The following is a 12,653-nucleotide window of genomic DNA, read 5'->3' as shown; positions in this document are numbered from 1 at the left end:
ATTACAGTAAAGTAATGCATTTTTTATTTTATTTACCAGACTGTTCTAGCTGTTCTGTTATTTGCCTTTACCCACTTAGTTATTAAATCCACATCATTGATGATTATTTATCTAAAATCTCATTGTGTACATTTTTTGTGAAAGCACCAAAAGTCAAACCTACATAATCGCGGCAGTATCGACATTGATGTATTTGGTCAAAAATACAATTTTCTCCATATCGTCAGGCTCTACCTTAGAGTCAAGCAAATCGTCTGGGATGAAAAATTACATTTGACAAAAAAGCAGACAATGGAAATGATTAACTTGAGTACGGCAGAAGATTCAAAGGCCCCGTTTTCGCCTTTCTAAGGGCCCCATCTTGCACCCAGCGCAGAGCAGCGCAAAGCCCGACGCAAGTGTCTTTGCTAGTTTAAGACCAACGCAGTTGTCAATTTCCCGTTCAGCGCCCGCGTCCTTTAAATAGCAAATGCACCTGCGTCCATCTTTGCGCCCATGGGCGTGCTGGTCTTACAGGGAGGTGCGTTCAGGTGAATTCTTGGCGTATTGCTATCTTGAGGCAGCGGGAAGTGATCGCGCCATTGACCAACAAAAACCTGGTCTAAAGTCAATTGCGCAGCATTTCATTGTTATTTTAACAGCGAATTAGTAAAATCCGCCTAGGCTTATGCACAGCGCACAAACACTATGCTTGTTACACACACACAGGGAAGCGCAGCAGCACACAAACAGGTTACGGTGCAAACCCGCCATCATACAGTAATAGCAATGTGCCAAGGTACAAACGCGCCTGGCTTTTAAAGGGAATGGGAGATGACACTCTGATTGGTTTAGTGCATGTTACGCCCAAAACACACTTATAAATTAATGAAGACACTAAGTACAACCCTTTTGAACCATGCGCCCGGACCCTTTTTTCCACCATCAAACTAGCAAAAGTGGACATGGACACGCCCTAAACGCACCTGCGCCATGCACTTCACGCCGTGCTAACTTAGATCGTTAAAATAGGGCCCTATGCATTAGTTTAGCTGTGCAATACGTGACTTACAGATCTCTCCTCACACATCAACATTAACTCCACTTACACATGACTGTGAAAATGCACCATAAACTGGACTGTGATTGGTCTTGGAATTCAATTGGAGAGGGGAAAGAAATCCACCACATTTAAGCAAGATATAGGCCATGCATACATGGTCATGAAAAAGTTATGTAAAGTAATCAAATGTAATGAACACCACAAAAAATGTAATTTCATAAAATATTGATTGTTTTTTTTTAAAGTAAATTACTTCTAATTAGCTGTACTCATTGCAACAGGACACTTAAACGTAAACTGTGATGAACATTGTCTTATTGCAGAAAGATAACATTTGCATGCATATGGCATAAACATCTATGTGAACACTAATTTAAACCAGCCTGCTTCTTAATGACCCTAAACCTTATATCTACGACACCTATGTTTTACAGATGTTAATGGACAGGAGTTTAGAGAGGTGGCAAGTCATGTCATCATGTTAACAATCCCATTATGTCACTGAATGGTCCTGTGCACATCTGATCAGGATCAACTGATTTCAGTATTATTTGTTTGCTTTTAGTTCTTCTTACTTTCCCCTCTTTTATCTGCCATTTAGCAGTATAACTTGTGTTTTTCTTTTAAGTTTTTTAATGAGCATTGTTAGAGGTGTCTGAGGCCTAAGACTTTCATTGCCAACGATTACTTCTCTTATTGTTGTGCACATGGTCAATAAAGAACCTTGAACCTTGAAAGCCCTTATAGCTGGTGTGTGTGCACAGGCCACATAATTAGAAACCCTCTGTAGTAATAGCTGCAATCCAACATACAAACGAATAAAAGGGAATAGTGGGGATGAAGCCAATGCCACAAGAGGAAAACAAAAAAAACCTAACCTCACGAGGTACATTACACCATGTTTGAAGAACGCTTCAAAGGCAGCTTCCTACTTCCCAGATGTAATTGAACAGCGCTTTCAACAGTCAAAGCACTTTATCGAGGCCCCAGAGAATGGTAAAAACCCCAAATCACTCACTCTAAACCATTCTGGAAAGACCTCACCAGTTGGAGTTTGCAGGAATTTGGTTGTGCGGAAATACACAGCTCTAGAATCCTTGAATCATTTGGTTCACATGCTTTGCTGTAGACAGTTCAGAAGGGAATAATCCTCCACTCTGAATGAAAACACACACCAGGGTTTCATAGCAGGGCGGCACAATCTGTGCTGGTTAGAGATCCCAGGCTTTAAAGGAATTTAAAATGCTGGCTGCAAATGAAAAATGTAAATGACAAATAGTCGACCCAAGAGCAGCTCCACATTTTGGTTGATGGATGGATACTTTCACATAGCCTGTGTTTGACCCATCTACAATTGAATTATACTGTTGTGCTTGAGATTTTTGCTTTGCTTCCTTGCACAGATTTGTTAAAAAAACAAATTTACTGCCAAGCCAATTAAAGCGTCTCAATTCAAAAATAAGTTTAAAAATAATTGTCATTGTTACATTTTTTTTTTTTTTATAAATTTATTTAGTGCAAAAAAAACTGTTATTATAGTAATATGTCCAGCCAAAAGAAGCTCGGTGGTGTTTTAAGCCCCCAACGTCTCCTTCCAGGCAGCGCTGCGACTGTTGACTTCAAGACACCTAACCCTAACCTTAACCATTGCATAATCTTAGTGCCTTCCAGGCAGCGCTGCCTGGAAGGAGACATTGGGGGCTTAAAACACCGATAAACTCAAAAGAAGAACATTGTTCTTTATATGTTAAATTAATTTGACTCATTCGGGGATAATCTGACAGCAGAGGGGATGAAAACGTCTGTGCTGCGTCCAAATTTAATTGTCTTCCTAAGACTTCATTTTGAAAGCCTTAAGTGAACGTGTAAACTTGTCTCCCCGTTAAAATATATATTTTTTTAAATTTGACTTAAGTTATTACAATCCTTTTTAGGCTTCCATTCACAAACACACCACGCCAAAGCCACATGGTTGCTGCTGAATGCTACCAAAAGTAATGAGGAGGGGTTCCAAGAAGTGGAGCAGATTGAAAGCATTGTTTTTAAATTGTTAAAAGAATGTGTTTGATAATCACAGCTGAGAATTCTTTAAACCCATTGCATTAAACCCAGCATAACAACATGAATCAGAGACCTTCTATACACTTATTACACTTCAGACACGTCTTTTGATGATATGAACTATTTACAAAATGCTCCTTTTTAGATGTGTTTTATTTATCCACTCTGCAAAGATTTTCTTGATGTTTATACAAAGCAACAGCAGCCCCACATCCTGCTGCTGTCTGCTTTGACGGATTTTAGCCCTTTGCACTTTTTCATTAACTATGGAACTATAAATAATAGCACTGACTGAGAGCAGCGATATCTGCATCCCATTACCCACAGCACAAATCACAAACACGTGGCAGGTTTTTTGATAGAAAAGCCGAGCAGCTGCTTGTTGGAGCAGCCAGAGCTGTGTCATAATAGGCCACACTCCTCTGCGCCCTGACAAGCTAATGGATTTGATTCGTCAGAAAACAAATTGCTCCCTATTAAACTTTCTTGCTCACTTCTCACTTTTTCCTCTCTCACTCTGACACAAAGCAGACTTGACAAACCTTGAATATACGCAAGTATACGACATGCATACGTGTAAGACACACTTGTCAATCTATCTACCCACCTAGCTATTTGAATGCTCAAATCACATATAATTCCCTTGTCTGATAGGGATGATGGCTGTTCTTGTACACTTATAAACACTGTGTGAATTTAACAGATAACCAAACCACCGCCAGACTTATCTCCACAGCACTGTGTCAGCGCTGGAGAATGATCTGGCTGCACCCATTACCATTCTGGTATAGGAGACGCTCTGGCTTGCTTGTATTTCTTTTAACCAATCACAAATTGTCATAAGCGGCCCTAAGCTCAGGATGCAGCAATGGTGCCCTTGCTAAATAGATAGCGGAGATAGCGGAAGGGGAGAATTCCGTCTGAAATAGGCAGCCAATGGCAGGCGTATACCAACAGTCTCCATTCGGTGAGTCAGACCACATAAACCATGCTGGAGAAGTTTTCCAACATTATCTGCATTATCAACAATTGTATAACCCAACTACAAACCAGTTTATGTATTTAAAAAAATCCCCTTGAAATTGTATTGGTTAATAACTCAAACAAAACGAACTGCATTTCTAAAACGTTGAAACAACTCAGACACCTGATGAATATGCTACAATACGCATAGTCCATTCATCTTCAATGGTGTCATGAGATCAGATTCTAAAAGGGACCTTGGCAGGAAAACAGGTTGTGCTTTGAAAGAGTTGAGCTCATAATTGCTTCGCAATTGTGCAATATGTAACATTTATCACCAGTCCAAAGAAGATATACGATGTATCTCTTGTCCTTGCATCTATTCATGAGTTACATCAGTGGCCCCTTTAATAGAGTTCATTTTAAAGCAACCAAACAGGTTTTTGCATTTTTAGCTGAAGGAATATGAGGCTTTAGCAGTCTGGATTAGTCAAATAAAGTAGGTATCTACCAAAGTTACTTTTATCTTCATGTGTGTCCGTGATAAAGTAAGTGCAGAATAATTATTCCCCTTTCATAGTTTGGTTGGTGATATGTGTCTGCGCAATACGGTTTCATATTTTTGTACTTTGTACTATGTATGTACAGACAGTGATAGACAGTACTGTAGGTATAAGAACTGTGTAGCACTGAAAAGGCTGGATAAGTGAAACAAAAATTTGCGAGTGGGCAGTCAACCAATCAATTTATTTAAAAAATAGGTGTTGATAGTGATGCAGCAATCTGCTTTGTTACAAGAAATTTCCCGAAACAAGGGACGCTAATTGGAATTACCTCACTGGCAGAATGTTGAGCCTTAAAAGTCTAGATGGTGGAAAACGAGACTGGATATTTTAGATCAGGATACCTGTAATATTAGCATGGCAGGTCCTGGCTTATCAGCAACAAAAAAGCTAATTTCAGGGTTGACTGTAAGTGCAGTGAATGCTTTAGACAACCTTTTCCCATGTCTAAACGTTGGGTGCAAATGCTGTTAAACATAATTACATACAGGTGTGGAGAACAGTGAGGTTGATGACAGGAGACAAATGGGAGAACAGTGTGTCCCGTAGGTGTAAAGGTCATCTGTGGGTTTTTATCTGCTCATACTGAGCATATACGGAGCAACAGAATTAAGAAAATATAATAAAGAAATAATGAAAAGAACATTACATTGAGAGAGAAAATACATATAACAATGATTTCCTAAAATGTTGTCGTTTGAAGAAAGTATCTCTTTAGGAAAGTTAGTGTAATTTTAATATTGCGTATTATATTAGGGTTAGATTTTAAATGTGATGTTTGTCCCCACCCGAGCACTAACTAAGGCAGCAAATTCCTTCTGAATATCCTACAGATTGTTTTGACGAAAGGTGTCAATATGGGGACAGGAATGTTAGAGTCTATCTGATTCTGATGCACAGAAACACGCACACATACCTACACATAGGGCTGGATGATATGGAGAAAATCAATTATCACAATATTTTTGACCAAATACACCGATGCCGATAATGCGACGATATTGTAGGGTTGACTATTGGTGCTTTCACAAAATTTAATAATGAGATTTTTGATAAATAAATCATCAATAATGTGGATATAATGACTAAGTGGGTAAAGGCAAATAGTAGAACAGCTAGAACAGTCTGGTAAGTTTACATCACTTTACTGTAATGCAGCCTGTAAAACCAGGGAAAGGCAACACCTATGCCAAATTATGATACTACGATATCCAAAATCTAAGACGATATCTAGTCATCTATATCAATATCTCTCTCTCTCTCTCTCTCTCTATCTCTCTCTCTCTCTCTCTCTATCTCTATATCTCTATATAGATATCTATATATCTATATATAGATATATATATCTATATATATATATAGATATATATATCTCTATATAGAGATATATATATATCTCTATATAGATATATATATCTCTATATAGATATATCTATCTATCTATCTATCTATCTATATATATATACAAATCTTGTAATACCTCTGGAAAGCCTTTTCCTTCCCTCTGCATGAAGTAATTCTTCTTAAACTCGTAATAGCTGTTGTACTGATTCCAAGACTGCAGAAAGTCAAACCTACAGTAGACAGAGGGAAGAACACATACTGTATTAGAAACAGAGGATGATGAAGAGCTTCTGCAATATATGAAGGAAAAGTTACTGATAGGAGTTCCTAAAACCAAGATGTGACCGGAGAAACAGATTTATTTCTGGTAAGAACACTTACCGTGGATCATTCTTGGCACGGACACTGGCCTCAAACTTAACACCGTTCCTTGCGACGTACTCGGCTAGCTTGTCTATGACTGGCTGGGTGTCAGGTGGTGGGGGAATGATGGCTTGTGGTACTGGTGTGGAAACTTGAGCTTCGTGTTTCGAACTGTTTTCGGGGGGAAATTAAAGATGTTAAGAGAAACGTTTCAGCTATTAAAACAGGTGTGATCTGCTCTGTCAAAATGCAGTGTTTCATTTCAGTTACTATTTCCTCACACCCTATTAGAGCTTAGATCGGCCCAAAAAAATCAAGCCCGAACCTGCCCGAGCCCGAGCACGTTGCGTCCGAGCCCGGCCCGACACATTAACTGTAATTATGAGCCCGAGCCCGATTTAAACCCGACAATTTTTTAATACGTGGGCCGTGACGTTCTCAACTACAATTCAGAGTTGTTTGAACTACAGAAATCTGTTTAGAATAATACAACAAGGACGAAGCATGTAAACTGCGCTGTTTGTTTATTCAGAATGGAACGGATCGCAAGTGGATCCGAATGAAGAAACGTAAAAAAAAAAAAAAGAAACAATGATGAACAACATATTGTTGTCACTGCCCACGACTTGTTTAAACTGCTTCCATACCTCCGACTTTCCTCCACACTTGCTCAAAGGTAATTCTCCTGTTTTTCTTTTTTTCTTTACATTTTCAAGCTCCCGGTGTGATGCGTGCGAGAGGAGGAGACTCCGCGCATGACACGTGCTGCATTTTGTAACTGCAGCCTAACTTTTGTACACATTTGTTACTTTTATATAGCCTATATATATATATTTATAATATTTCGGATTATGGCATAGCTATCTCCCCATCCAAATAGGATAATAAGGTAATGGATAAAAAAAAAAAAAATAATAAAAAAAAACAAATTGCTTGATCAAGGGTCCGGCCCGGGCCCGGCCCGAGGTCCGGTTGGGCTCGGGTCGGGCTCGGGCTTGGGCCGAGAATCTAAACTCTACACCCTATGCCACTAACAAAACACACACTAGTTCCTACCTGGTTTCTGGTACAACAACCGGAGCAGCAGAGCTGGTGACCTGAGGGGGAGCTGTAGCTGGCGGTGCCATGGCGATAGTTTCAGGAGGTGTGGGTGTAGTTCCTAGATTAGGTATAGCCTCAGAAGACGTTGGAGGAGCCATGACAGCTGAGGGCATACTGTTATAGTAGGCGCTGGCATCTATCCCTGGGGGAGGCGGGGCCAAGCAGAACGTTCCATCAGGAAGCATGTAGTACCCATAATACACTGCTGCTGCATTTGCTGAAAAGAAATGAGAAGGAAATTATTACATGATTTTCCTTCCAGACATGCTTTGATTGTACCTGACAAACAGTTATTGTAACTTCATGTGGACACAAACTGCATAATATAATGTCACCTTTTTTCACAGCCATGCAATAAATACTAGCTTTAAAGTGCTCATATTATGCTTTTTGGCTTTTTCCCTTTCCTTTATTTCGTTATACAGTATATCTTTTTTGTGCATGTAATAGGTTTACAAAGTGAAAAAGCCCAAAGTCCACCCCAAAGGGACTTACCATCTCCAACAGAAAACACTGTTCACAAACTGCTCCAAACAGCTCTATTGTAGTCCAGCCTTTACTTCCGTGACGAACATGCGTCACTTTGTAACACACGTTATAATGCTTGCCTAGCTGCTAGTGTGGCACTCCCTCATACTCTGCTTCTGACTGGCTTATAGTGCTGACCTAGGTATTGCGCATGTGCGACTCCCAACAAAGATGGAACAGAAGTGAGATGTCTCACTCTGTAGCTAAAACAGAGAGCTCAACACACAGGGTGAAAAGAGGAGCTGCAGCAATGTGCAGTACAACAAAAATATAGTTTTTTGAAAATTAAACCATGTAAACCTATTCTGATATAACCTCTAAATACAATTATGAACCTGAAAATGATCATAGTATGAGCACTTTAAGAGGATCATAATGTTCCCTGTTGTCACAGTTGTTGATCCAACTCTATAGTGAGCTCAAAGGCAATAGTTTGTGTGATGCTGTAATGCTTTATAGTGTAGGACGTTACTCTTGGGTTGATTCCCTGTATAGATGAGTTGAAAAGTGAAAAGTACAAAGAAACAATTGTTTCTGCTTTATGTGAAATGATGGTCTGTTCACAACATCTAAGAGATGATTTACTAATTCATTTCAGAGTCTTGCCATGGCAATCTTTCTGTTTTAACCTTGGTGAAGAACGTCAACAGGTCAGGGAAAAGTCCCCTGCCACTGGCAATAGAAACTGTCAAAACCAGGCTTGTTTAGTGAGCCAATAAATAACAAAAATACCACATTTGTGCTCAGTCACTGTGTTGCGGTTACATTTTCATGGCCGGAAAAGCTGGAAAAAGATATAGCCTTATATGACCGCAGCAAGGTTTCCTTTTGTATTAAGTTGACCCCAAACTCATGGGTTTTCTCTGTGTATTGTAAATATAAATGTTTCTATACACTGGCATGCAATCTGCAAATGTACATGCAACTAAGAGACAAGAAATCTGAATCAAACTAAGCTAACTAGCTGCTACTGCAGGAGCTTGCTTTAGGATTTCCTGTTGTTAGTTTTGACACAGTTGAAAGTATTCGTAAGAGTGGAGGAAACGTGTAAACAGCTGCATTCAAATAGGCCACTGGACAGCAGCCCATCAGTGTGGTGGTCGTGGTCAGACCTCAAGAGTTAAGGGGTGTAGAACTGTTAATTATGTTGGCTGTGATGGGGCCTCTGTTGCTGAAGCATGCTTTGTGTTGTGGCCGTTTTATGTACTGTGCTGTCCTGTTCACTATCAAGCTGTTTTTATTCTATGTTTAATATGTCTGTCGCAGTAATCAATTTAAATTAGCGTAGGGAAGAGGATATAAATCAAGATGTGACCTATGTGTGAAACCTATCTCCCCCTTATCAGTGGGTTTGTATTACAAAGACTCTTTATTGAAAAGAGAGAGGGGAAGATGAGGGGGGGGGACAACATAAATGGTAAAAGTGGAGACAGTGTGATTCTAACACATTAGTCACTGAGCTGGTTGACTTTAATGACACCACATCCAATTTTCTCTACTCAGGAAAATGGAAAACGACAGCAAGAACTTTCATTTACAAACTTGACATGTGTTACGGTTAAAATAGTCTGGCTCAACGGATGTACGGTACATTGCTGGGATAAAGCCCGACAACCATCACGTTTCTTGTGCGCCACATGTCCATCCCCTCTAGCTACCTCCACTATTGGGGCTTGGCGCCACCCCAGACGATTGTGATTTTTTTAAAGAAATACAAACAAGCCAGTGTTTTTTCCCTTATCCCGGAATAGATAGGTGGTGTAGCCAGACTGTACTCCAGCACTGACACAGAGCTGTGGAGGTAGGTCTGGCAATGCAAGACTACAGTTGAGATAAAGCCTTAAGATGTGGAAGTGGAAGGTCAAAAAGGAAATTTAGTTGGATGGTTGGTCAGATAGATAGTTAGATAGATGATCAGATTGCTATACATAGGGTCAGAGGGAGTAAATCAATTCACTACGTTAAGGGAGGCAATTACGTACAAAAGAGGTAATGGAGCAACTTATTATCCACACCCTATATTACCATAAGTGGCAAAACAAAAATGTTCAAAGGACAAGAGAAGGCTTTCTTATTGAACCAAGCGTATCTCCATGGATGGGCACATTAACAGCCCCCATTTTGACTAACAATGCATATCAAGAGCATTACAGGGTACATAGGTCATCCACAACCAATTTACTAACATCATCAACTCTACTTCTGCAGCAAAGATTTTGTCAAAGGACAAACTCCACAACTGTTTCAGGGACGAATACATTTGAATATGTTTATTTAAGCAACCATTTCAGGAGAGGATGAAGACATGAAAAAAGTCCTTAAGCAGAATGATGTGTGTGATGAATACCGTGGAGTTCATACACATGAGCCAGGCATTCTTTTGAATTTCACGGAAGTGCTATTGTTTTATGTCATTCATTCTAAAAAATTCATTTTAATTTAGTTCAAAAATGTCATCTTAGGTGACGTTTCATCTGAATGTTTTATATTTCATGTATGGAAATGATCAAGGCATTACATTATCCTCAATTATGCAGGTCAAATTCATATGATTTTTTCTCTATCAAGTTCTGTGCCAAAGAGATTCGATATTGTAATGCACAAGTAGTTGTGGATGTAATGCACACTAAGGTACGTTGTTAGGTTCAGGAACATTTGAACTCAGACTATCTGAGGGCGGATGAATATGGTGAGCATCCAAAAGGCCTGCAACATCATTTTAAATCATACCTGCAAACTCAGCAGGGCTGAAAAAATATATGTATTTAAAAAAGGAGCAGCTTGTTCAATTGTATTTATCTGTTCTGTATGTTAAAAAAATATAAAACAATAAAAAGTTGATCTAAAAAAAAAAAAAAAAAAAAAGGAGCACAAAACGGCGACATTAAAGAACAGCTTGTGTCTAAGGCCACAGGGTCAAAATTAAATGATTTATTAAAAATGGAATAACAATAATTTATAACAATAACTAATTTCACCAGCAAATTCCTGTTAAACTACAAAAACAATCACTGGATGGGAAAAAGGTATTTTTCAATAACTTTGAATGCACCACGAGGCTGGCGAGGCGACGCTGATGTGTTTTTCAAACAACAGCAGCTACAGTCTAGTGTTACAATCCTCTCCAGTGAAATACAGACACACTTTTACACCGTTTAGCTGTCAGCATTTTAACCGTATTTACTCCAGCTGCTAGCTAACGGTACGCTAACGTTACCTGCTGTCAAGTATAGTGTTAACTAGCGTCCCATGCGGCGATGTTTCAGTTCCCTCTAACGTCCGTTTTCGGAGCATCAGAGAGAAGCGCAGGCATTTAAGTGGCACCTAAATAAGGCACCGAAATCCGCGTTGCTATTCGGTCCGGTAGATAACGGTCGCTAAGGCACCGGTGCCGTATTAGCAGTGGGTCTCGGTACCCAAACCTACTCATTAACGTTAAACCAGACACCAATGGGTCTTACTCGTTTCATTATGTGTTCGTTTTTATTTCGCTCATATCTTAGGACAAGATATACATTAAAAATCAGATAACAATACTAATGCAGTGGAGGAGATAGCCTTGCCAAAATACTTCACATTGAACTAACATTGTAGGCTAACAACACAATTCACTGATCTTACGTTAGCTGACAAGCCGACTAGCTTGCTTTCCATTATAACGTTAACGTTAAACATGTTGACAACAACGTTAGAGAAAACAATTATATTGTTGGCAGATAACAGCACTTACCTCAAAACTAATGTCAGTGATTGGCCAAATGAATAGCATAACGTGTCACCAAAGATGTTTTATTGTGAAGAAGACCGCAGTAGGTTTTTGAAACTCCCGTTTATTGGAAATTGAACATACCAAGGACACACATTGATTTAAGTCTGACCTGACCCAGAACCCAGGTGGACGAGAAAGTGTGGCCCTGAGAGCTGGTTCAGGTCAGGTCCTCTGGTTTTCAGGATGCGTGGTCTGCCCCGGAAGACCTTTAAACTCAATATTACTTTGCTGAAAGGCGTTGAAAATGCCTTTCCATCGGTTATAGACTGTGGTCAGCATTAGGGAGTGAGGAGCTGTATTGAACCATTAGGAAGTCAAATGCCAGTTTTCTATGGCCAACAGTACTCTCAGAAAGAATGCAGTTGTAATAGCTGAAGAGTAGGGCACTGGGCTCAGTGGTAGAAAAACTAGAGCAACCCTACTAAGGTAAAGATAAATGTATACCCAACATGTGATGAACACTATAAGAGTCTTCATAAATTCTTTTTTCTCAAAAAAAAATATATACTCACGGTCAGCAGTGTACTGCGCTGGTGTGCTGGATGCAGCTGGGATTGTCACTTCCTCTGGTTTTGGAGCCTCTGTTGCTGTGCCATTCCTTTCCTGTCTGGCTTTTCGTACAAGTGCTGCCAGAGGATGGTCTGGGTCCATCACTTTGAGAGGCTGCAGAGGAAAAAGGCCAGTTTGGTAAAAACAGTCTACGATACTATGTTATTTTTTTGTAAAGAAATACTTAAACCATTACGATCACACCACATGCATATAATAAAGGAGACATATTTTACAAAAATAATATAATAGATACACCAAATAGTCAACGCTCTATGATGTCAGAAACCATGAATTGCAGTGCAATATTTAAGCATTACATACAGAATGTAATAGTTAACCCCATAAAATATGAACTATGAATCCTTAG

General features: G+C 39.5%; 1 protein-coding gene across 5 annotated transcripts in view; it reads right to left on the bottom strand.

Moving 5' to 3' along the window:
* Window positions 1–12,653, bottom strand: part of LOC116048918 (splicing factor SWAP) — a 59,197-nt gene that overhangs the window by 28,548 nt on the left and 17,996 nt on the right. For all 5 annotated transcript variants that reach the window (XR_004896707.1, XM_035998923.1, XM_035998933.1 and 2 more), the window contains exons 7-10: window positions 12,247–12,397; window positions 7,393–7,654; window positions 6,355–6,507; window positions 6,110–6,203 (exon numbers count right to left, since the gene is read on the bottom strand). Coding sequence is in view for 4 of the 5 variants with exons in the window: in XM_035998923.1 (XP_035854816.1) it covers window positions 6,110–6,203; window positions 6,355–6,507; window positions 7,393–7,654; window positions 12,247–12,397 (660 nt within the window). In the remaining variant the exon portion in view is untranslated. The remainder of the gene's footprint in view (window positions 1–6,109; window positions 6,204–6,354; window positions 6,508–7,392; window positions 7,655–12,246; window positions 12,398–12,653) is intronic.

This window comes from Sander lucioperca, chromosome 1 (genome assembly GCF_008315115.2).
Source record: "Sander lucioperca isolate FBNREF2018 chromosome 1, SLUC_FBN_1.2, whole genome shotgun sequence".
In the NCBI taxonomy this organism is placed as follows: domain Eukaryota; kingdom Metazoa; phylum Chordata; class Actinopteri; order Perciformes; family Percidae; genus Sander; species Sander lucioperca.
The sequence above is the reverse complement of the archived record's forward strand: the minus strand, read 5'-3'. Positions and strand labels throughout refer to the sequence as shown.